The 22500-nt window shown below is 45.9% G+C and overlaps 1 protein-coding gene across 1 annotated transcript; it reads left to right on the top strand.

Moving 5' to 3' along the window:
• The first annotated feature begins 13183 nt into the window (after positions 1-13183).
• On the top strand, positions 13184-16071 carry Nfkbia (NFKB inhibitor alpha). Its single transcript, XM_042677873.1, has 6 exons — positions 13184-13473; positions 14069-14177; positions 14507-14717; positions 14986-15074; positions 15193-15453; positions 16013-16071. Exons 1-6 carry the CDS (start codon positions 13247-13249, stop codon positions 16058-16060), a joined length of 945 nt encoding a protein of 314 aa, XP_042533807.1. The 5' UTR covers positions 13184-13246; the 3' UTR covers positions 16061-16071.
• Positions 16072-22500: the final 6429 nt, after the last annotated feature.

The following is a 22500-nucleotide window of genomic DNA, read 5'->3' as shown; positions in this document are numbered from 1 at the left end:
TTCCTTGAGTAGCTAGGTGAGCTACTGATGCCTGACTAGTTTGAATTTTTTTTTTTTTTTTTTTTGCTGGTACTGGGGCTTGAACTCTGGGCCTGGGGGCTGTCCCTCAGCTCTTCAGCTCAAGGCTAGCGCTCTACCACGTGAGCCACAGCACCACCTCCGGCTTCTTCTCCTTATGTAGTGCTGAGGAATCAAACCCAGGGCTTCATGCATGCAAGGCAAGCACTCACTCTACCACTGAGCCACCTTCTCAACTTCTAGTTTAAACTTTTAACTCTAGCCTGAACTTCAATCCTTCTGATCTCTAGGCCTGAGATCCTGTGGTTTTAATCAGTTTGACAAAGCACAGCTTTAGGCAGAGACAGATATTTGTGCTTAAACTAAGAAAGAAGGAACTAAAAGATTGAATTTAACGGGAGGAAAGCCCTCTAATCTATGTGGGGGAGGAAGAAGTGAAAGCCTGTCTGTGACCTTTTGAAAGCACCAAATTCATTGTCACCTTGAGCTTTTCCTGTCTGGCAGAAGGAGTGACAGAGGTGGGGACTTTTGCTGTCTCTCTTGAGAGCAGGACTTGAAGGCCGGGATCTCTTCTGAGTGTTTCCTTTGCCTGTGACCACCAGGCAGGTTGCCCCCGGAACTCCCACCTATTTTTAGATCAACTCAACACCCTTGAGACTTCAGCCTCCTATACAGGTTCTTGCTCCTTGTCAGTCTTGCTGTTGTCCTATGAATCAGCTAGGGCTGGCCTGACAAATTACTAGACTTGAAGTGGGAGAACAAAAGCCCTAAGTGCGAGGGGTAAGGCCTTTAGCAGTGGAAAGTTGTGATGACGCTCTGCCAGCTACTACAATGATAACTGCCTTACTACTTTTACAAGACAGTTGGTGACTCTTCAAGCCAACACTCCGTCAGGGAATTCTCTGTGGCCAGAGGCACAACTGCAAAGCTGAATACTGTATCATCACAACTTGTTCTCTCTGATCATTTCTGCAGGAAAACTTACCCAGGAAACAAAATTGTCAACATTGCCCAGATCAGAGAAGACAAATTAGTTTTCATCCACCCATGATGACCTTTTCACTTGAGATTTGGTTAGTCTATTTTGACCTAGTTAACATAACCTACTTATTTAACCTCGTTCACATCACCTAGATACTTTCCATACAATCTATCTTAACTCAAGAACCTTAAGGTATATCTTTAAGCTATACCATTGCTTCTGAAGCCATCAACAAGCACTGGAAGAGTACTTGGAGGGCCTTTCTGGTTACACCTGGACTGGGGTCAGACAGACATGTGGGCATGGTTCTTCAGCTCCCCATTTCATTGATGGGAACGCTGACTATGCATTGCATTGCCAGGTGGCCTCTCCACTGCCCAGACTCATTCCCATCCTTCCTCCTTCAAAAAATTATATTGTTATTATTAAGGTGTTGTACAGAAAGGCTACCATTTCATAAGTCAGGTAATAAGTACATTTCTCCCTTCCTTCCTTCCTCTTATTTCCTTCCTTCCTTCCTTCCTTCCTTCCTTCCTTCCTTTCTTTCTTTCTTTCTCTCTTCTTCTTCTTTTTTTTTTTTTTTGCCAGTCTTGGTGCTTGAACTCTGGGCCTGGGTGCTGACCCTGGGAAGCTTTTGCTCCAGTCTAGCACTCTACCACTTTGAGCCACAACACCATTCTGGATTTTTCTGAGTAGTAGTTTATTGGAGATAAGAGTCTCATGGACTTTCCTGCCCATGCTGGCTTCAACCTATGATCCTCAGATCCTCCTGAGTAGCTAGGTGAGCCACTGGTGTACCTGGCAGTACATTTCTTTTCTTTTCATTCTTTCTTTCTTTTTTTTTTGTCTCAGTCATGGGGCTTAAACTCTGGGCATGGGCACTGTCCCTCCGCTCTTCAGCTCAAGGTGAGTGCTCTACCACTTGAGCCACAGTTCCACTTCCAGTTTTCTGAGTGGTTTATTGGAGATAAGAGTCTCACTAACTTTCCTGCCCCAGGCTGGCTTTGAACCGAGATCCTCAGATCTCAGTCTCCTGAGTAGCTAGGATTACAGGCGTGAGCAGTACATTTCTTTTTGGACAATGTCACTCCTTCCTTTATTTTCCCCCTACGATCCCTGCTTACAAATTACATGGGTTATTTTGCACCTGTTGAATGTGCATATGTTGAATAGCATGGTTACATTTGTTCTTTTTAATAGTCATTTACTATCAATCCTCTTGCTTTTTACATAAAACCCTCCAAATATATATTTAAAGTTAACACATCTCCCTCCACCCCCTAAAGCTAAGAATAAGGTAAAGACAACACCTAAATCCTATGCACTGCCCCATCTTACTGTGGCCACCATTGATGTCACACTCTAAGTTCCTGTGACTGTAAAAGTTCATGAAGAGCTGGCCACAAGTGGCTCACACCTGTAATCCTAGCTACTCAGAAGGCTGAGATCTAAGGATTGTGGTTCAAAGCCAACCAGGGTAGACAAATCCAAGAGACTCATATCTTCAATTAACCACCAAAAGGCCAGAAGTGGAGCTACAGCTCAAGAGTAGAGTGCCAACCTTAAGCCCAACACCCCTCGCCCCCTCAAAAAAAGCTAGGGAACCATTCTGAGCTCCTGCCTTCAAGCCCCAGGACTGGCCCAACCAAAAAAACCCTGAAGTTTATGCAGCCTTTTTTTGGGTGGAACATATCCTTTAGGGTAACTTGAATCTGTAGCCTGGGCCTTGCTCATTCATATTTGGCAGAGAACAAGCCATTTTCCTATTTCCTTAAAGTAGAGCTTCTATTTTTATGCCAGTATATCTCAATTTCCCATTTTCCTCCTGTCCTGGGGAGCGAGGTAGGCAAGCCTCTGGGGCCTCACCTCACTCCTTAAGGTGCTGAGGACAGGAGTTTTCCTCCTGACCCCCGATCCCATTCCAGAGTGACTCTCAGACCACAGAAGAAGGAAGATGAGAAGGAGAGCACTAATTTTTCCCCCAGTACCAGAATTTCAACTTCAGGGCTTCATCTTTGCTAGGCTGCCATTCTCCCACTTGAACCATGCCTCTAGCCTCCCTCCTTTTTTTGCTGGTTATTTTGGTGATGAAGTCTCTCATTTATCTTTCCAGGCTGACCTCAAACTACAATCCTCCAGATCTCAGCATCCTAAGGAACTAGAATTACAGATGTGAGTCCCTTTGCTCTTACTGTAACCTCTTACTTCTACAACACTGCAGTCTTCTGCCCCTCCGATAGGATGGACCAAGTTCTAAGTGGCCGGGGTTTATGACAACTTTCCTGAATCCTCTGCCTGCTTCTTGTGTAAGACAGAGAGGATGAGAACTCACTAGATGGCCTTCTGAGCCAGATGACTGCCGGAGAAGATAACTTCTGGAGAAGCAAGAAAATTGACTGAATGAAGAATGAAGTAGTGTCAAGGAGAAGGAGAGTCAAAGAGCAACTGCTCAGGCCTTACACAAGAGGCTGGGTGACGAATACTCTCCCAGTCCAGCAGACACCATTCTATTCCACACCCTGCAGTGTCAAAATGGGAGACAAGCAATAACTATGCTTAAGACCCAATGAACAACACAGATGTAAGACCTAGAGGACGTGGAAGGCACCAACAAGAGAGCACTAGAAGAGAGGTGAGAGGGAAGGAAGTTTGAGTCTGTGGTCACCAGACAGAGGGGAGAGGGTGTCTTTGAATGAGAGTAGTTGAGACAGGCCGTCCATGCTAGGGAGCCATGGGGACCAGGAGGGGCTAAGCTGGGAGGGATGGGGGGGATGCGGATGACAAGGAGGGGTCCTAACCCTGGAGAACTTCCAGGTGACTGTTGGCTGAAGAACTCGCAGTTTCCTGCCAGCCACACTAGGTTACCAGAAGTCATTACAGGAAATGTTAGGATAAAAATGTGTATTAGAACCAGCAGTGAAAAGAAAAGGAATGCTGGGGGGAGGGGGGTGTAGTTGAGGAGGTGGGAGGGAAGGGATGGGAGGGGAAAAACAAAGGAGGAGGCAACAATGCTCCATAGGAAATGTTCTCATTACCTTGCTCATGTAACTGTGACCCCTCTGTACAGTATTTTCACAATAAAAAACTTATTTTTAAAAAAAGAAAGAAATTTTAATTGTATAATTGTAACCTATTTATGTATTTTGCCAGTACTGGGGCTTGAACTCAGAGCCTGGGCACTGTCCCAACTGTAATCCTTTTAGATGGCTTAGCTTTTGTTTAATTACACACACATGTTGGGTCAACATAAAAACTAATTTTTAAAAGTATCAAAAATGTAACATAGAAAAAAACCCAAAAATATAAGCTGGGCACTGGTGGCTTATGCCTATAATCCAAACTACTTAGAAGACTGAGTTCTTTTTTTTGGGGGGGGAGAGGGGGGGTCCGGTCGTGGGGCCTGAACTCTGGGCCTGGGCGCTGTCCCTCAGCTCTTCAGCTCAAGGCTAGCGCTCTACCACTTGAGCCACAGCGCTACTTCCCGCTTTTTTCTTTTTGCTTATGTGATGCTGAGGAATCGAACCCAGGACCTCATGCATGCAAGGCAAGCGTTCTACCATTGAGCCACCTTCTCAGCCCTAGAAGACTGAGTTCTGAAGATTGTGGTTCAAAGCCAACCTGGACAGGAAATTCCTTGAGACTTTTATCTCCAATTCACCAGCAAAACATGGAAATGTATGTCTCAAGTGGTAGAGTAATAGCATTGAGTGAAGCCTAGCAAGAGTGCAAGGTCCTGAGTTTAGGTATTGACACAGTTCCAGTACTGGCATACACACACACACACACACACACACACACACACACACACATACACACACTTCAAACCCCAATATAGAAACAAACAAAAAAGGCCAGGTGCTGGTGGCTCATGCCTATAATACTAGATGATGCTGAGTTCTGAGGATCTAGGTTTGAAGTCAGCCTACGCAGGAAAGTCTGTGAGACTTTATTTCCAATTAAAACACCAAAGCCCAGAAGTGGAGCTATATGTATCTCAAGTTGTAGAAAGCTAGACTTGAGCAAAATAACTCTGGGACAATAAAAAGCCCTGAGTTCAAGCCCCAGAACCAGAAAAAAAAAAGAAAAGAAAAGACCCACATAACAGTGGTTTGGATGGATAAAACAAATGCTAGACAATTCTATCAAATGTTGTTTGTTCAATGAATGTATAAATAACAAAGAAGTAACTATACAACAGGGCTTGTGCTCCATGCAGACAGTGGAAATAGAAAGAAACGGTATGAGCTAGCTGGCTACGGGGTTGCACAAGTCCTGATCACAGGCAAAGTGGGGTCTTTCCTTGGGACTGTGGTAAATACTGCATAATCATCTTAACCAAATATCCAGCCTCAGAGCACATCTCCACCCAGCTTTCCCAAAATCCCCTTTGCTAGAAAAGGGGATTTCCCCACAGAAAACTTCTTCCACGAATGGCCAGAAGATGTCGCTGTAGACAGCACTATGCACACAGTGTTCCTGTTGGTGACTGGGTAAAATCCAGCCATTTACCAAGGAAAAATTCCATTGTGACTCCCAATGGTCTCCTTTAAGCCTTTGCTCCTGCCTTTCTTTTCCTCCTGGGTTCCCCCACCTCGCTGCCCTGAAGTCCATTTCCTGATGTGCTGGCAACCTGGGGGTGGACCTGAAACCCTCCACGATGGAGAGTCAGCAAGGTGATTGGGCTCCCCCTGCGCTTCCCTGTTGGCTCTTCTCCATCAAGTTCACAAAGAGCATTTACCAAGGTGGCATTGTCAACGCCACCCCCCATTCTAGCAGAGCCCTGTGAGTTTCAATAAATGCTTAGCCCTTCTATTGCCTATTTCCTGCATTCTCTCAAATCGGCCTACCTTTCAATTATGAACACAGAAGGAGTTGGTGGTCCATTGTGCTTTCGAAAAATATCAGCACTCTTGGGAAAAAAAATAATCTGTAAACTTTGGTCTATAAACAGTCCAAGGGTACAGGAAATGATGAGCATGTCTGAACCAAGCTAAATGACTTATCAAGAAGGACAATGTGTGATCATCATGGGACTAGATTCTGACAGTTGAGACCTGGGAACAAAGAAAAAATGTTCCAGGACATCAATCCTTACTTCTTGTTATGGTTTTGTGTGTGTGTGTGTGTGTGTGAGAGAGAGAGAGAGAGAGAGAGAGAGAGACAGACAGACAGACAGACAGACAGAGACATGGACACAGACAAAGAGAGAACGCAGCAGTACTAGAGCTTGAGCCTAGGTCTTGAACTCAGGGTCTTGCACTCTCATCTCACTTGGCTTTTTCACTTAAGGTTGGCACTCTACCATTTGAACCACAGCTCTACTTCCAGCTTTTTGGTGGTTAATCAGAGATAAAGAGTCTTGGGGACTTTTCTGCCCAGGTTGGCTTTGAACCACAAACCTCAGATCTCAGCCTCCTGCGCAGCTAGGATCGTGAGCAACTGCATTTGACTGCTTATGGTTTCTGGATCAACCAAGAATAACTTTCAGAGCCAATACTTTTACAAGTATCCTTCTCCATGCATAGCCTAAGAGAAAAAACTTGAGACACAAATCTCAATTTCTAAAGTTATCCACCTAATGTAAGATTCGATGCAAGAGAATGAAGTCTGTAAGGGAGTTTCAAACAATGCGTTATCTAAGAGCACACACACTATATATATATATATATATATATATATATATATTATATAATATATATATATATTTATGTATATATAGGCTGAGGTTGCTGGGTGCCAGGGGCTCATGCCTGTAATCCTAGCTGCTCCAGAGACTGAAAACTGAGGATCGCAGTTCAGAGCCAGCCTGGGCAGGAAAGTCTGTGAGACTCTTATCTACAATAAAACTATAAAGAAAGCTGCTGGTAAAGTGCTAGTCCTGAGCAAAAGATGCTCAGGGAAAGCACTCAGGCCCTGAGTTCAAGCCCCAGAACTGGGGGAAGAAAAAAAAAATGGCTGAGGTCAGGTGCCAATGGTTCATATTCTTTCAATTCTAAGTTCTTGAATAGAACCTGTGCTATTGCTAAGTCTCCTCATACCTTGATTAAACTCAGAATGAATTCATCCGAAGACAGGCCAGTAAAGACACTGCCATACAGCTCCAACACCTTCCTGATCCACCTACTCCTCTCAGAACACAGCAGCACCTGACCAACATACACACCTATAAATACTACCTGGTTTCTATCAACAAGCCTTGGAAAGAGAGCCAAGAATTTTAGCCACGGGCAACACATGTAGGCCACCTCTTTCCCTTGAAGCATATCACCCAATTGCAGCCTGAGCACATGGACATGGCACTTCAGAAGATGTATACTGAAGTGCAGTCATTAAAAGTATATGTACACATAAGCTGCCAGTGGCTCACACCTGTAATCCTAGCTACTCAGGAGGCTGAGACCTGAGAATCACCTTTGAAAACCAGCCTGGCCAGGAAAGTCCATGAGACTCTGATCTCTAATTAACCAGCAAAAAGCCAGAAGGGCAGCTGTGGCTTAAGTGGTAGTGCAGGAGCCTTGAGCAAAAAAGCTCAGAGACCGTGCCCAGGCCCTGAGTTCAAGACCCAGGACTGGCATTAAAAAAAAAAAAAGCCAGGTGCTGATGGCTCACGTCTGTAATCCTATTTAGGAGGCTGAGATCTGAGGATCATGGTTCAAAGCCAGCCCAGGCACAAAAGTCCGAGAGACTCTTATCTCCAATAAACCACCAGAAAACCGGAAGTGGCGCTGTGGCTCAAGTCGTAGAGCATTCGCCTGAGCTGAAGAGCACAGGGACAGCGCCCAGGCCCAGAGTTCAAGCCCACGACTGACAAAAAAAAAAAAAATAAGGTATATGTACATAAGGAATCCTCTTATTTTACACTACAGTGATTATAAATTGCTTTGGAAGAAATGTGACTCTGTTCAGGGCTCAGAGCCTTTAGTTCTAATTCTGCCTGTCAAATGTTCTGGATAGACCCTCCCATCCCTAGTCTCCTGTTACACCAAGGCAGAGGTCCTTGATGCCAAGGAAACAGAAAGTAGGGGCTTTTCCCCAAAACCACATTTTTTTAAAATCATACTTTGGCTGGGAAAGAGGCTGGAAACTCAGAGCCTGTGGATTTAATGTGGCCAAGATGGAGAAATACAATTGTGCTTGTTTTTAATGGTCATCTGCTCTACAATGCAGTAGAGACAAACCACAAACAAGTTCTTCCTAAACCCCAAACCAGACCCTTGCATTGTCTTCTTCCTTTTTGTACATCAAACAAAACCAAAAACAATCTGCACACAGTTCTGATTCCAAGTCTGGAATCAGTTCTTCCAAGTTGTAATGTTTGTTAAATCACATTAATCTGCATACCATGAGGCGAAAACCTGTTGGATCACATTATTTAAAACTGTCTCCCAGGGTTGCAAGAAAACAAAGGTTAGTTCCTGGGAATCCCCTAGGCAGGAACAAGGCATCAAAGCTCAGCACCTCCCAATTTTTTCAAAAGGCTTTTTGAGAACCAAGAGATAACTGCACGTCCCTTAACACTAGGTGGCACTCTAAATAATCAGGGGTATAGAATACTAGTCCTGAGTGGTATCAGGAATATAAAATCATCAAAAGAGGTGCAAAAATACTTTATTCTGAGTTTTTGTTTTGTTTTGTTTTTGGGTCCGGTCGTGGGGCCTGAACTCTGGGCCTGCGCGCTATCCCTCAGCTCTTCAGCTCAAGGCTAGCGCTCTACCACTTGAGCCACAGCGCCACTTCCAGCTTTTTTTTTTTCTTTTTGCTTATGTGGTGCTGAGGAATCAAACCCAGGGCCTCAGGCATGCAAGGCAAGCGCTCTACCACTGAGCCACCTTCTCAGCCCATTATTCTGAGTTTTTAATACCTGCAGCCCCAAAATTCTCTGTTGATGTCTTTTTTGTTTTTGTTTTTGTCGGTCACGTGGTCTGAACCCTGGGCCTGGGCATTGTCCCTCAGCTCTTCAGTTCAAGGCTGGTGCTCTACTGCTTGAGCCACAAGCACCACTTCTGGCTTTTCCTGCTTTTGTGGTGCTGAAGAATCAAACCCAGGGCCTCATGCATGCAAGGCTAGCACTCTACTACATGAGCCACAGTACCACTTCCACTTTTTTTGCCTGCTATGTGATGCTGAGGAATCGAACCCAGGGCCTCATGCATGCAAGGCAAGCACTCTACCACTGAGCCACCTTCCCAGCCCCTGATGTCCTTTCATAAGTGGAGCTTTACAAGTGTTTGACATTGCTGTACATTTTTTTACAAACTAAATTTAATTTTATGTGTATATAATGAAGACCGGATAGCCTTCTATGCATTTTTTAAAGAAACACCCTCTATTTCACCTAAAAGTCAGAGAAGTAAATATCCCAAATTATAGTGCATTTGGACTTACTTTTACAGTGTGTTTTCAATTATTAACTTTATAACTGCACTAGCAAAGTGACTAATACATAGTAATAGCAATTAGACAAACTGCCATGGGGTACTTGGATACATTTCTATGTATTTCAGTTTCTTTTTAATAAACTAGAACAATATCTATCTTACAATATTGGTTCTGAGAACTAACAATAAAATGCACAAACAATGGTGTTCTTCCAAAAATTTATACTATGATATTTCCAAGAGCCATGACTGCTCCTTCAAAGCAAGGTTAAATATGCATTTCTAGATGAGCAATGCAATTTCCATCATTAAATCCAGTCTTGGCAAATCACTTGCCTAGCAAATGCAATGTCCTGGGTTTGATCCCCAGTACCCAAAATGAAAAAGACAAAAAAAATATAGTTTAGATCCAATCTTGTTATTATAAAAGTGATACCAGTTAGAGGGAGATGAGCCTCTAATAACTTGCAGGTGGCAGCATACGCTGATAAATCAAAACCTGCCTGACAATGGGGGTCAGGGGCAGTAAGGACAAAAGAATAAGGAAATAAGGACAGGGCACTACATCTTTGCATCTGTTTTATATAAAACAGAAAGGAGATCCATTAATCAGAAAGCCATCTTCAAAAGAATCCTTCTTTAACCCAAGGCCAAGCTCTGCAACCATGTTAACATACAAGTACTGTTGTCTTATGGCATATGTATCCCTTTTCTTTCCTTCCTTCCTTTTTTCCTTCCTTCCTTCCTCCTTCCCTCCCTCCCTTCCTCTCTCTCTTTTCCTTCCTTTCTTTTATTTGCATGTGTTCATGTTCCAGTAGTGTAGATTGAACTCAGGGCCTTGCATTCACTTAGAGGGGTGTATGTGTGTGCATGCGCACGTGTGTGTGTGTGTGTGTGTGTGTGTGTGTGTGTGTGTGTGTGTGTGTGTGTGATCCTTGGGGCTTGAACTCAGGGCCTAGGTGCTGTCACTGAGTTTTTTGCTCAAACCTGGCACTCTACCACTTGAGCCAGAGTGTTTAACTCGAGGTAAGTAAGTTCCATGGGCTTTCCTATCTGGACTGGCTTTGAACTGCAATCCTTAGATCTCAGCTTTCTGAGTAGCTAGGATTACAGACATGAACCACCTGTCTCCATTAGCTTTTTTGCTCAAGGCTGGAGCTCTACCACTTGAGCCACATGTCCACTTCTGGTTTTTTGCTGTTTAATAGGCGATAAGAGTCTCACGGACTTCTGTCCCAGCTGATTTCTAATGTCAGTCTTAAGATCTCAGCTTCCTGAATAGTTAGGACTAGAGGCATTAGCCTTCAACACCTGGCTTCCATATTTCTTATAAACTTTCCTATCACTTTTACTAAGTTCAAGTCTTGCCTGAATTATTCTTTTTTTTCTTTTTTGTCAGTCGTGGGACCTGAACTCTAGGCCTGGGCGCTTGACCCTCAGCTCTTCAGCTGTAGACTAGCGCTCTACTACTTGAGCCTCAGCCCCACTTCTGGCTTTTTCTGCTTATGTGGTGCTGAGAAATGGAATTGAGGACCTCATGCATGCAAGGCAAGTACTCTGCCACTGCGTCACCTTCCCAGCCCCTGAATTATTCTCTTGACAGACAAAGGGACCAAGTTCAACTTATCTGCCCTAAATTTCCTGTAACAAAAGTATGTCTACCACAAAACAAATAAATAAATAAATAAGTTAACTGGCTTCCCCTACTAATATGGTTTAATGTGAGGTAGAACCTGGAATTGAATTCTCCAACTCATTGTCACTATGTCTAATCACTTCAATAATGGCATATTTGCATATGGAGCCTGTAGAGACAATAGAGCGGGTTCCCAGGAAGTTTTTACTTTAAAACTCTATTATTACTGCCTGGAAGATTTTATTTGTGGATTTTACTTTTGTTCCTTCCCTCCCCCTATGTTATCTTTCACCCTCTTGAGTCAAATTCCCTTCATTTAAATACTGAGGAGGGAACTGAGATAATATATGCTTCAAGAAAGAGTTGGGTTACTGTATGGCCAAAGAAATAATGATTGCAGAAGTCACCAGAGACCTCTGCAGAACTCTCCAAGCCTCCAGGAACAAAGTTTGAAGAACTCTAACTCATGTTTATTTTGCCTGGACTAATTGTCCAGAAGTAATGAATTCAACTGCCCTGCAGGATCCAGGTGGTGGGGGGTAAGAGGGTCAAACATGACACTTCCATTTATGTAGGTGAAGCCAGAGGGTGGCTCAGGAATTGCTGGCTGCCCACTAAGCATGCTGGGCCCAACTTCTACCCTGGGAGGAGGGGCAAGTAGGGCCTGCAAGGGCAATGGTAGGAGTGCCTTGGCCCTGCAGAATGCCTGGCAGTGACAATCCTAGACATAGTTTTTGGACCAAGCGTAGAGTAAGGCACTCAGAATGTAAGACAGAGAGCAAAACTGTGATTACTTCCTTACTTCAAGGTATCTATAACCTCTACTACAAAGAGTAACACCTTGCTTTGCATTGGGGGAGGGGGGTGGGGGTGAGATCAAGGTCCCTATTTAATACCTTACTCCACACAGAGGCAGAGATTGGCTCTCCTGGGGTCGAGAGGAGAGGATTATTCATTCCTGGGATATGATTTGAGGGTTTTCCAAGCACTGAAATTTTTTTGGGGGGGGTCCGGTTGTGGGGCCTGAACTCTGGGCCTGAGCACTGTCCCTCAGCTCTTCAGCTCAAGGCTAGCGCTCTACCACTTGAGCCACAGCGCCACTTCTGGCTTTTTTTTTTGCTTATGTGGTGCTGAGGAATCGAACCCAGGGCCTCAGGCATGCAAGACAAGCGCTCTACCACTGAGCCACCTTTCCAGCCCAAGCACTGAGATTTTTAAAAATAACTTTTTATTGAGATTAAGTGATTACATAAATTTCACAGTATTGTGAGCTGGTGATACTTCAAAGTCACAAACACATTTTAACCTTCAAGAGGCAAACTGTCATTATCACGGTCTATACTGTTTGTGAATTCTATGAGCTTTGACAATACAACTATTTCTTCCACCTTGGGTGATAGATACATTTCTCTCCTTTTGCTTAGTGCCAGCTGTTCCCTCTTTCCCTCTCATTCTGCCCTGGAGTTGCTTAGATCGTGTTCATCAATGGCCAGAAGCACTAAGATTTTTAATGCCAAAGCTTTCCACAAACTCTAAAGGAGATGGGGAGGGGGGGTGCATTGCCAGGCAGATGTCCCTACACTGCAAAGAGCCTGGTACTGGCAGACCCATGGCCAAACCTGCGACCTTCCTAGCAAGTCTTTGGAAGAAGCAGCCATGATTTCCACTCTGAAGTTTTCCAAAGATCAAAGGGGGGGGGGGGGGGGGAAGCCCGGAAAAGGACCAGGCAGGTTGGCCAACCCCAGTGTGGAACGGCCCAGCGGGTCGAGGTCCTGAGGATTTCAGAGGACTCCAAATCAAACCAAGGGGTGGGAAACCCCAGGGACAGCGAGCGGCTGGCAGGCGGGCCGGGCGGCAGGGAAGTACCCTCCCGGGGAAGGGGCCTGGCTGGGAGGACTTTCCAGCCACTCCGGGCTCAGCAAAAAGTTCCCTGCCCTTGACCCCAAGTGGCTCAGCCCAGGGAGTTTCTCCGATGAACCCCGGCCCAGAGTTTAGGCTTCTCAGCCCAGGCAGTTCTTTTTCTGGTCTGACTGGCTTGGAAATTCCCCACGTCTGACCCCGCCCCGGAGAAATCCCCTGCCAGCGTTTATAGCGCGCCGCGGCGGCGCTGCCGAGCCCACAGACTCCCCGCCGCCGTCCCGCCCGCCAGCGCCGCCGCCGCCGCCACCGCCGCCACCGCCACCGCCGAGCGAGCGCCCCGCGCACCGCGCACGGACACTGCCGCTGCGCGCCATGTTCCACGCAGCCGAGCACGCCCCGGAGTGGGCCGCGGAGGGCCTCCGGGATGGGATGAAGAAGGAGCGGCTGCTGGACGATCGCCACGACAGCGGCCTGGACTCCATGAAGGACGAGGACTACGAGCAGATGGTGAAGGAGCTGCGCGAGATCCGCCTGGAGCCGCAGGAGGCCACGCTGGGCGCCGAGCCCTGGAAGCAGCAGCTCACTGAGGACGGTGACTCGTAAGTGACCGGGAAGGGGGGCAGATCGCGGGGATCGGGAGTGCTGTGGGTGGAGGGAGGGTGCCCGGCTGGACGGCATGCGCCCCCCCGCCCCCGGCCCGGGGACTGTGCACCGCCGGGGAGCCTGCGAAGGACCCTGCAGGGCTGCACGGGGTTGGAGCCGAGGCTGCTGGCGGCGGCCCGCGCCCTTCCCCCTCCCCTCCTCACTTCCTCTCCGCCATCCTCCCTCCCCCCTCCGCGCCCCTCCCCGCGCCCAGGCCAGGGGCGGGGACGCCCGGACCCGGCGGGGCGGGGGTTTCTGGAGGGCGGGGCGCCCGGGCGCCGCGCGGCCCAGCCCGCAGGGGAAGTGCAGGGCGTTCCGGGAGGGCGGGGCGGCCAGGCCGGCGCCCGCCGCCCAGGGGGTGGGGCCCGGAAAGTCCCTGGGCACCTGCCAGGAACACTCAGCTCATAATAACCTCGCGGAAAACACCGAGGCCTTGGCCTCCAGAAACCCCGGCCTTGCGTAATCCCCCGCCCCCCCGTGGCCCCGCGCCTCCCAGGCCCCACGCGGCGTACTCACCAGCCCTTGGGGGGGTTTTCCCTCTCTTCCCCGCAGGTTCCTGCACTTGGCCATCATCCATGAAGAGAAGTCACTGACCATGGAAGTGATCCGCCAGGTGAAGGGAGACCTGGCTTTCCTCAACTTCCAGAACAATCTGCAGCAGGTGCGCCCGCTTCCCTAACGCTGGGCCCTCCCTGACCTTAGTGGTGCAGCTGAATGTAGCACCATCGCCCACAAAAACTTTCTATATTAACTGGCACAGGGTCTTTACCTACCCCGGCCTTTTACATTCAAATGAGCCAAACTTGCTAAAAAACGTGAAGGAAATCACATCTGTTTGCTGAGGTCTTGATGACCTGGTTTCCAGTATTTGCAAACCCCTCTCCCTCCACCTGTCAGGGAGAGTCAGCATCTACAACCAGGGGACATCTGGGACTCAGATTGTGGTTTCCTCCCATGGCTTATTCCTTCTGTTACCTCTTTCATTTGTAGACTCCACTCCACTTGGCTGTGATCACCAACCAGCCAGAAATTGCTGAGGCGCTTCTGGGAGCTGGCTGTGATCCTGAGCTGCGAGACTTTCGAGGAAATACTCCTCTCCACCTTGCCTGTGAGCAGGGTTGCCTGGCCAGTGTGGGAGTCCTCACGCAGACCTGCACCACACAGCATCTTCACTCCATCCTGCAGGCCACAAACTACAATGGTAAGTCAGTGTGCATCATCTAAGGGCAGGTGATGGGAAAAAAGAGATGTACTCACTTAAGAGTCCAGACAAAACCTAAAACTCCCAAGCATGTGAAAGGTTGAGAAGATATGTTTAAATGATGCCTGTTGGAGTCTGTTATGGAATTCTAAAATTTCAGAAGACATGACTGTTTGTGCCAGAAAAGATAGGAGTAAGGCTCTTGCTTCTGGTGTGGGTGTGAGGCTTGCAAACAAGTGCTTATACTTTGAATCATTGCTTCTTCTAGGCCACACGTGTCTGCACTTAGCATCTATCCATGGCTACCTGGGCATTGTGGAGCATCTGGTGTCCTTGGGTGCTGATGTGAATGCTCAGGTGAGTGCTTCATGTCTCAAGATGGAGTGAATCCTCCTGAGAACCATTTGGCTGGTTCTTGGTGCAAGCAGAACTCTCCAGCTGCTGCTATAAACATCTCAATTGCTTTTGGTTCCAGGAGCCCTGTAATGGCCGGACAGCCCTCCACCTTGCAGTAGACCTGCAGAATCCGGATCTGGTGTCACTCTTGCTCAAGTGTGGGGCTGATGTCAATAGAGTTACTTACCAAGGATATTCCCCTTACCAACTCACTTGGGGCCGACCAAGCATACGGATACAGCAGCAGCTGGGTCAGCTGACCCCGGAAAATCTCCAGATGCTACCAGAGAGCGAGGATGAGGAGAGCTATGACACGGAGTCAGAGTTCACAGAGGATGAGGTGAGTCTTCATGATCATCTTCAATATTCTGCCAAGAAATGGGCCATTCTCCTCTGCCCTCCCAATTCCCCAGAACTAAAGCTACTCTTTATCATAAGGATTGCAACATAATGAGTTTCTCAAATTTTAGCATGCTTAACCAGCATCCCAAGAGTGTGTGTCTTCTGGTTTGGTTGTAATGGCTTACTTTTTTTTTTTTTTTTTGGTCCTTGGGATTGAACCCAGGTACCCCCTTACACGTGCTTATCCATGTGCTCTACCGAGCCACACACCCAGCAATAGGGAATGATGGAGGATATTAAATAGATTGGAGTACATTGTAATCATATATGGAAATACAGCAACGAAAGCTCCCTCTGTATAATTAAGCAATTTTTTTTTTTAAATATAGAGGACATTATAGGAAAACTGCAGCCTGTGGGCTTTATTGCATTGGGGTTCTAGAAAAAAGGAGTCCAAGAATACTTGAGTTATTTCCAGTAGCAGCTCTCCTATCACCCAAACATCGTTGGTGAAATTCTGGAAGTTTAATGATTCTTTTATTCCTTTTGTTTTTTAGCTGCCTTACGATGACTGTGTGTTTGGAGGCCAGCGTCTGACGTTATGAACAGAAAATGTCAAAAAAACAAAAAACAAAAAACATGGACTTGTATATTTGTACAAAAAGAGAGTTTTATTTTTCTAAACAAACAAAAAACCCCCAAAAAATGTAAAGGGTATTCTTACACACCTGCCTGACCCCAGCACTGTACTGTAATGAACCAGCGTGTGTTGTCTTATTACTTTGTGTGGGAAAACAACAAAGATCATTGGAACCTGGAGAAAGCCTCTTTTGCTGGCTGTTCATAGCCAACTCGGGCAGAAAACTCAAGAGACTCCTTCACCACACCTCCACTTGTGGTTTTTGTTGGTTAAAGGGCCAGCCTGGAGCAAAAGAGCCAAGAGCGAAAGGCCCTGAATTGAAGCCCAGCGACTGCAGGGGCTGGGGGAGGGGGAAACGCCTCCTAAACTTGTGGGATGGGGGAGGTGAAGGTTATCCAGAGTCTGACGAAAGGACCACATTTTATTTATTTTGCTTTTTATTGAAGCGCTCTAGATTTAGTAGCTGACCCAGTGTGGTGTTGGGTAGTATGTGGTCAAAAGTTACTACCTTACAAAGGTTTGTGTTACCCTCTGTAAATTGTGTAGATAGTGTATTTTGTTGGTAACTATTTTGGTACTTCTAAGATGTATATTTATTAAACAGATTTTTACAAACAGTTATCATGATCCTTGCTTTTGGGCTGCCCTAGGACTCTGTCCTGAGTGCTCACTCGGATGGACACAGAGGCTGAGAGCTGTGAGGAGCAGGCTGCCACTTAGCCTCCCAACAAAGCCTTGCAGGCAGCTGGGCCCCTGTGGGAGGGAGGCTGTTGGTAGTGTAAAGTGCTTGGAGCTGCAGTGAAGCTGTTTGACCTGTGGCTGGGAGTCCATTATTATCTTCTTTCATCTTAGACTATGTGAGCACCCTCTTTTCACTTTAGGAAATTCTTCTGGACAGGCAGAAGAAGCTTAGTTTGTGTTTATAGGGCTAGGAAAGATCTCGCAAGGGTTCAGAAGTGGCACTGTGCCAACCTCTGTTAACAGATGCTAGTCTGTTAATAGATACTAGACTTGTTTTTCTCATTTACCTACTGAGCTGTATGTGAACACCACACAAAACAGCCCATGTAAAACACATAGCAGAGTGACGGGCATGTAGTGATAAAGGAAAATAGAAGCTGTTGCACAACATCCTGTATTTTACAGTGAAAGAGACCTACTAAGAGCCTGTTTGAGCCTACTTGGCAGGAGAGGCAGGTGATGAGCTTATTTAATATCTGCTTGATGCCATGCAGTTACTACTGATTCTCTGAATCTACCTGTTACTGTTAGTAAAGATTTGAAGGATCTTTAGGAGCTCAGTCTACTGATTGTGCTGACTGATTTACAGAAGCAGATTTCATAAGAAATCAGTATCTTGTGAAAGTCCGGTTTAGATGCTCTGTAATTGTTTCCATCCTAACAGCAACTCTTGCCTCGGAAAAACACAAGGAGTGAGACATTGTGGTATCCATTTATTTTATAGAATTCGGAATGGTGTATAAAATTAGCTCGTGATAAGAAAACGTTGCTATCACCCTATATTACACTTTTCTTGATTCACAAATGATAAAGTCAAATAGATATGATGCCTACCTCCCTCTCAGACCAAAAGGAGTCACCACTTAGTGGGTCTTTCGTATATAAAGAGTGTTGCTGCAGACTGGTCTCAGCTCAACCATTCCAGGGGCTAAACCATAGCCCCAGTCCTGGATCCTGGAATTATGGTCTCTCTTAACATGGGTTGTCAAAATGCCTCAGACTATTGTTCCTTCTAGAGCAACTGAATATAGGTATTCAGGGCTCAAATGAATGCTGAGACCTCTCAGCTAAGTGAAAACAGTAAGAGATCAAAGGTTGGGAATTTGGCTTCCTCATTTGGGAATTCTATTCCTTCTTTCCACTTCTATCCATCCATCATGCCAGTTGATTGGGTTGCTGGAGCTTAGAACTGGATGCACTTTAGAATGAAAGAGCTGTAGAAACGTCTTCAAATTTCTAAGCAAAGAACAAAAAAGTCTTAGAAGGACAGGTGCCGGTAGGATCACACCTGTGATCCTAGCTACTGAGGAAGCTGAGATCTGAGGATGGAGGTTCAAGGCCAGCCCCAAAGACTCTCATCTCCAATCAACCAACAAAAAGCCAGACTAGAAGCATGGCTCCAGTGGTAGAGCACCAGCCAAACAAACTGAATGATCACAAGACCCTGAGCTCAAGTCCCACTACCAATAATAAAAGTTTTTAACAGCTCAGTAGACTATGTCCCATCATATATATACTTTGATGTTCTAGAAGCTAAAGTCCTGTCCAGACAGGTATAAATTTGACAGTCTTGGGAAAGAGAGAAGTGACAGAAGAGGGAAATAAAAAGTCATATCAGCAACTTCCTCCAATTTAGTTCCTTAATTCCTCCTGCCTGCCTCATCCCGCACAATAAATTTCCTTCATGAGTCAGGTGGACCGAGTCCTCCCAGAAGGAAAGATTTTTCTTTATGGAGACAATAGACTCCAGTCTGAAGACCTTGCCCGCAGGCCTGGGGATGGGAGGAGGAGATGAGTGCCACTCATTTGCTACTGGAAGTGATTTAAGTGGTCTCCGCTGGAACTGAGTCATGATATAGACTCTTCTGCCAATTTTTCTGCCAGGTTTTTAGCCCTAGGTATGACTGAAGTTTCATTTGGGGGGGGGGGGGAATTAGAGTTCTGGAACTCACACATAACTGATAATGTATGCCATAATCCCAGCCCTGGAGAGGCTGAAAAAGGAAGATCATGGGTTCAAGGTCAACCAGGGCAACATACTGAGACCTCATTTCAAAAGGAAAAAGAGCTGAGAGTGTAGCTCTAGTGGTACCTGCTTACCAAGGTGAGGCCCTGAGCTCAAATTCCAACACTGCTCCCTCACCCACAAAAAGAGAAGAGAAGGAAAGACATTTGTCAAAGGACCATTCCTCAACCTCCACTGCCTGGTCAAGAACATTCCAGAAGTCTCCACATTATAAGGGAGTTTATGAAAATTGATAGTGTAGGTGCGTTTGAACTTGGGGTCTTATTTGCATTATAAAGAACTATTGTTTTGCAGACCAGAAAAATGGGCAAGTCGTGGTCTCTTGTCCCAAAGAGTTCCCTGCTTAGGTGGAGAGCATGAGCCAAACATCATGAATGGACAGCTGGAACTCAGAATGCCTACACTCAACGAAGTTATGTGAGGACAAGAATCAAGGGCATTACCCCTGTTACCTATCTATCCTATTTATTTGAATATAATTGTTATCTATTCTATTCTAGATAGTACCCTCCAGTGCTATTCTCTCATCCTGTGCCCCAAGCAACCACTAGCACCTTATTGATAGGTGCTAAGAAACACAGAAGTGTTCAGAACAAAACTTCCAGCCTGGGATTAAATCTACAGCAGATTACACAATGCATTTGTTTACATCTGTGGGTGATTATAGATTCCAGAAAGAAGTTTGCCACCTATCAGAATTAATGATAAATGAGCGGATCGCTGATGGCTCACACCTGTACTCTTAGCTACTCAGGAAGCTGAGATCTGAGGATCATGGTTCAATGCAAGTTCAGGCAGGAAAGTCGGTGAGACTGGTATCTTCAATTAACCACCAGAGAATCAGAAGTGGTAAAGTGACACTTTGAGCAAAATAATTAAGAGACAGCACTGAGTACCAAAGATCAAGACCAAATAACAGCATGTGCGTGCACGCAGGCACACACACACACACACACACACACTTCAGAGCTTAACAGACTCAACTTGCTATTGAACTGTGTAAAGATCTTGTTGAAATGTAAGTTCCCATTCTGTAGAAGAGACTTAGAAAAGTTGATCTTGCTGAAATGCAGATTCCTCACAGAGACTTGCAAGAGCCCAAAAGGAACTGAAAGCGTGGCGTTCCTGCCACCACTGGTGTCTCCTTTTTTTTTTAATTTGGTGTAGGATGTGTGTGTGTGTGTGTGTGTGTGTGTGTGTGTGTGTGTGTGTGTGTGTGTGTGTGTGTGTGTGTGTGTGTGTGTGTTCTGGGAATTTAACTCAGTGCCTAGGCACTGTTCCTGAGCTTTTTTGCTCAAACCTAGCCCTCTACTAATTGAGCCCTGTTAGCATTATGCCCACCTTTGGTCCTCAGCTCCATCCAGCCCTGAGTTCCCATAAAGCTGGCCACTCCCTCTCTCCACCCAGACCCATCTGAGCATGCACCTACCTTACTTCCTGACCCCAGACCCTCCTGCTACTTGAATAGGGATGGATGCCATGTGCTCCCTCTTTGGGGAAATATGGCCCCTCTAATAAATATATAATATAATAATAATATATTATATAAATATGTAATAATCTTTCTTCTGTGCTTGCTTGCCTCCAGGTGGTCCCCTGGGATGGATGTGAAGGATCCTTTCAAGCCACAGCTCTACTTTCAGCTTCTTTTTGGTGGTCAACTGAAGATAAGAGTCTCTCAGCTCAGATCTCAACCTCTTGCGTAGGCAGGATTACAGGCCTGAGCCAGCAGCCCCTGGCTTTGGAGATCTATCTTTGCTCTGAGCAGTTTTCTCTGAAGTCAACTCTATAGCTACCTTGGAATTCGAGAAGAACAGGCCTGACAGATAACAACTATGACAAGAGTCCTCCATCATTGTGCCACAAACAGCAGGGACTTTCTTATCCTGACTAGTCCCCCATGATGAATCTTGAGCTAACACCCTGACAATCAAACCACATCTGTGGTAGAGATTGTTTATAATTATATTTACTTCTCATCCTCATCCCAATTCTTCCTCTATTTAAAGCTACAGGTTCTGGGTGCTGGTGGTTCACACCTATAATCCTGGGAGCATTATACTCTCAGGAGACTGAGATTTGAGGAGCTCAGTTCAAAGCCAGCACAGAGTCTTTGAGACTCTTTTCTCTAGTTAACCATCAAAAAGCCACAAGTGGAGCTGTGGCTCAAGTGGCTCAAGCACTAGCCTTGAGTGAAAAAAAACAAGAGAGAGTACAAAGCCCTGAGTTCAAGCCTAATAGAAATAAACAAACAAACCTAAAACTAATGCCTGTGCTCTAAAGATGGGCTAAAGCTTTCTCTCTTGCTATGGCATACTTGTGCTATATAATAAATATCATTTCTCTGTCCTTTACTACTTCTATTTTCTTTATTTGGCTCACTGGAGCTGGTGGCCAGAACCAACATATCAGAACCCCTGGTGTTGGACCTCTGGCCTAGACCTCTCCTGGTTACATTTATTTATTTATTTATTTATATTTATTGGAAGTCATGGAGCTTGAACTCTGGGCCTGGGCACTGTCTCTGAGGTTTTGTGTTCAAGACTAGTACTCTACCACTTACAGCCACAGCTCCATTTCTGGTTTTCTGGTGGTTAACTGGACTTTCTCATGGACTTGTCTGACCATGCTGGCCTAGAAATGCCATCCTCAGATCTCAGCCTCCTGAGTAGCTAGAACTACAAAAGTGAGCCACCAGAGCCCAGGTGTTTGTTACAATTTAACTGGTTTGAATTTGACATCTTTCCTGGCATGGACTGTTGGTTCAGGATCCCACTTTGAACTAGGCCTTAGTGGTACTCTTCCACCCACCCCTATCTGTGCCTTGCTCATAGAGAGGATCCAGCACAGAAATATGAGGCTTTTGAAAAGTAGGGCTGTGGGGGGGGGGGGGCTGGGAAGGTGGCTCAGTGGTAGAGTGCTTGCCTTGCATGCCTGAGGCCCTGGGTTCGATTCCTCAGCACCACATAAGCAAAAAGAAAAAAGCCAGAAGTGGTGCTGTGGCTCAAGTGGTAGAGCTGAGGGACAGCGCCCAGGCCCAGAGTTCAGGCCCCACGACTGGACCCCCCCCAAAAAAGAAAAGAAAAGTAGGGCTGGGTCTTAAGCACTGGCATTAAAATAGAGACAAGGCGGCTGGGAAGGTGGCTCAGTGGTAGCGTGCTTGACTCACATGCATGAGGCCCTGGGTTCAATTCCTCAGTACCACATAAAAAAGGCCAGAAGTGGTGCTGTGGCTCAAGTGGTAGAGGGCTCACCTTGAGCTGAAGAGCTAAGGGACAGCGCCCAGATCCAAAGTTCAGGCTCCACCAGGACCGACAAAAATAAAATAAAATAAAATAAAAGATACATATATATATATATATAGAGAGAGAGAGAGAGCGCCAAAAAAAAATCTTCGTCAAACTAGTTAAGTACAATATGACTGACACAATTCAAAGTCAAAGCCATAATTAACTATGAAGAGAAATATTTGAAAGTGTAATCTGTCCATTAAGGAGATGAAAATCTGGGTTTAAGATTATTTCTCCAAGGCTATGCATTGATGACTCATGCCTATAATCCTAGCTACTCAGGAGACTGAGATCTGAGGTTTGAAGCCAGCCCAGGTAGGAAAGTCCATGAGACTCCTATCTCTAATA

Source organism: Dipodomys spectabilis, unplaced genomic scaffold (assembly GCF_019054845.1).
Source record: "Dipodomys spectabilis isolate Male_0828 unplaced genomic scaffold, ASM1905484v1 ptg000042l, whole genome shotgun sequence".
In the NCBI taxonomy this organism is placed as follows: domain Eukaryota; kingdom Metazoa; phylum Chordata; class Mammalia; order Rodentia; family Heteromyidae; genus Dipodomys; species Dipodomys spectabilis.
The sequence above is the reverse complement of the archived record's forward strand: the minus strand, read 5'-3'. Positions and strand labels throughout refer to the sequence as shown.

Coding starts and splice junctions, on each gene's coding strand:
- Nfkbia (XM_042677873.1), top strand. CDS start 13,247: ATGTTCCACGCAGCCGAGCACGCCCCGGAGTGGGCCGCGGAGGGCCTC. Junction 14,178..14,506: donor TCCAGAACAATCTGCAGCAG/GTGCGCCCGCTT, acceptor TTTCATTTGTAG/ACTCCACTCCACTTGGCTGT. Junction 15,454..16,012: donor CAGAGTTCACAGAGGATGAG/GTGAGTCTTCAT, acceptor TTTGTTTTTTAG/CTGCCTTACGATGACTGTGT.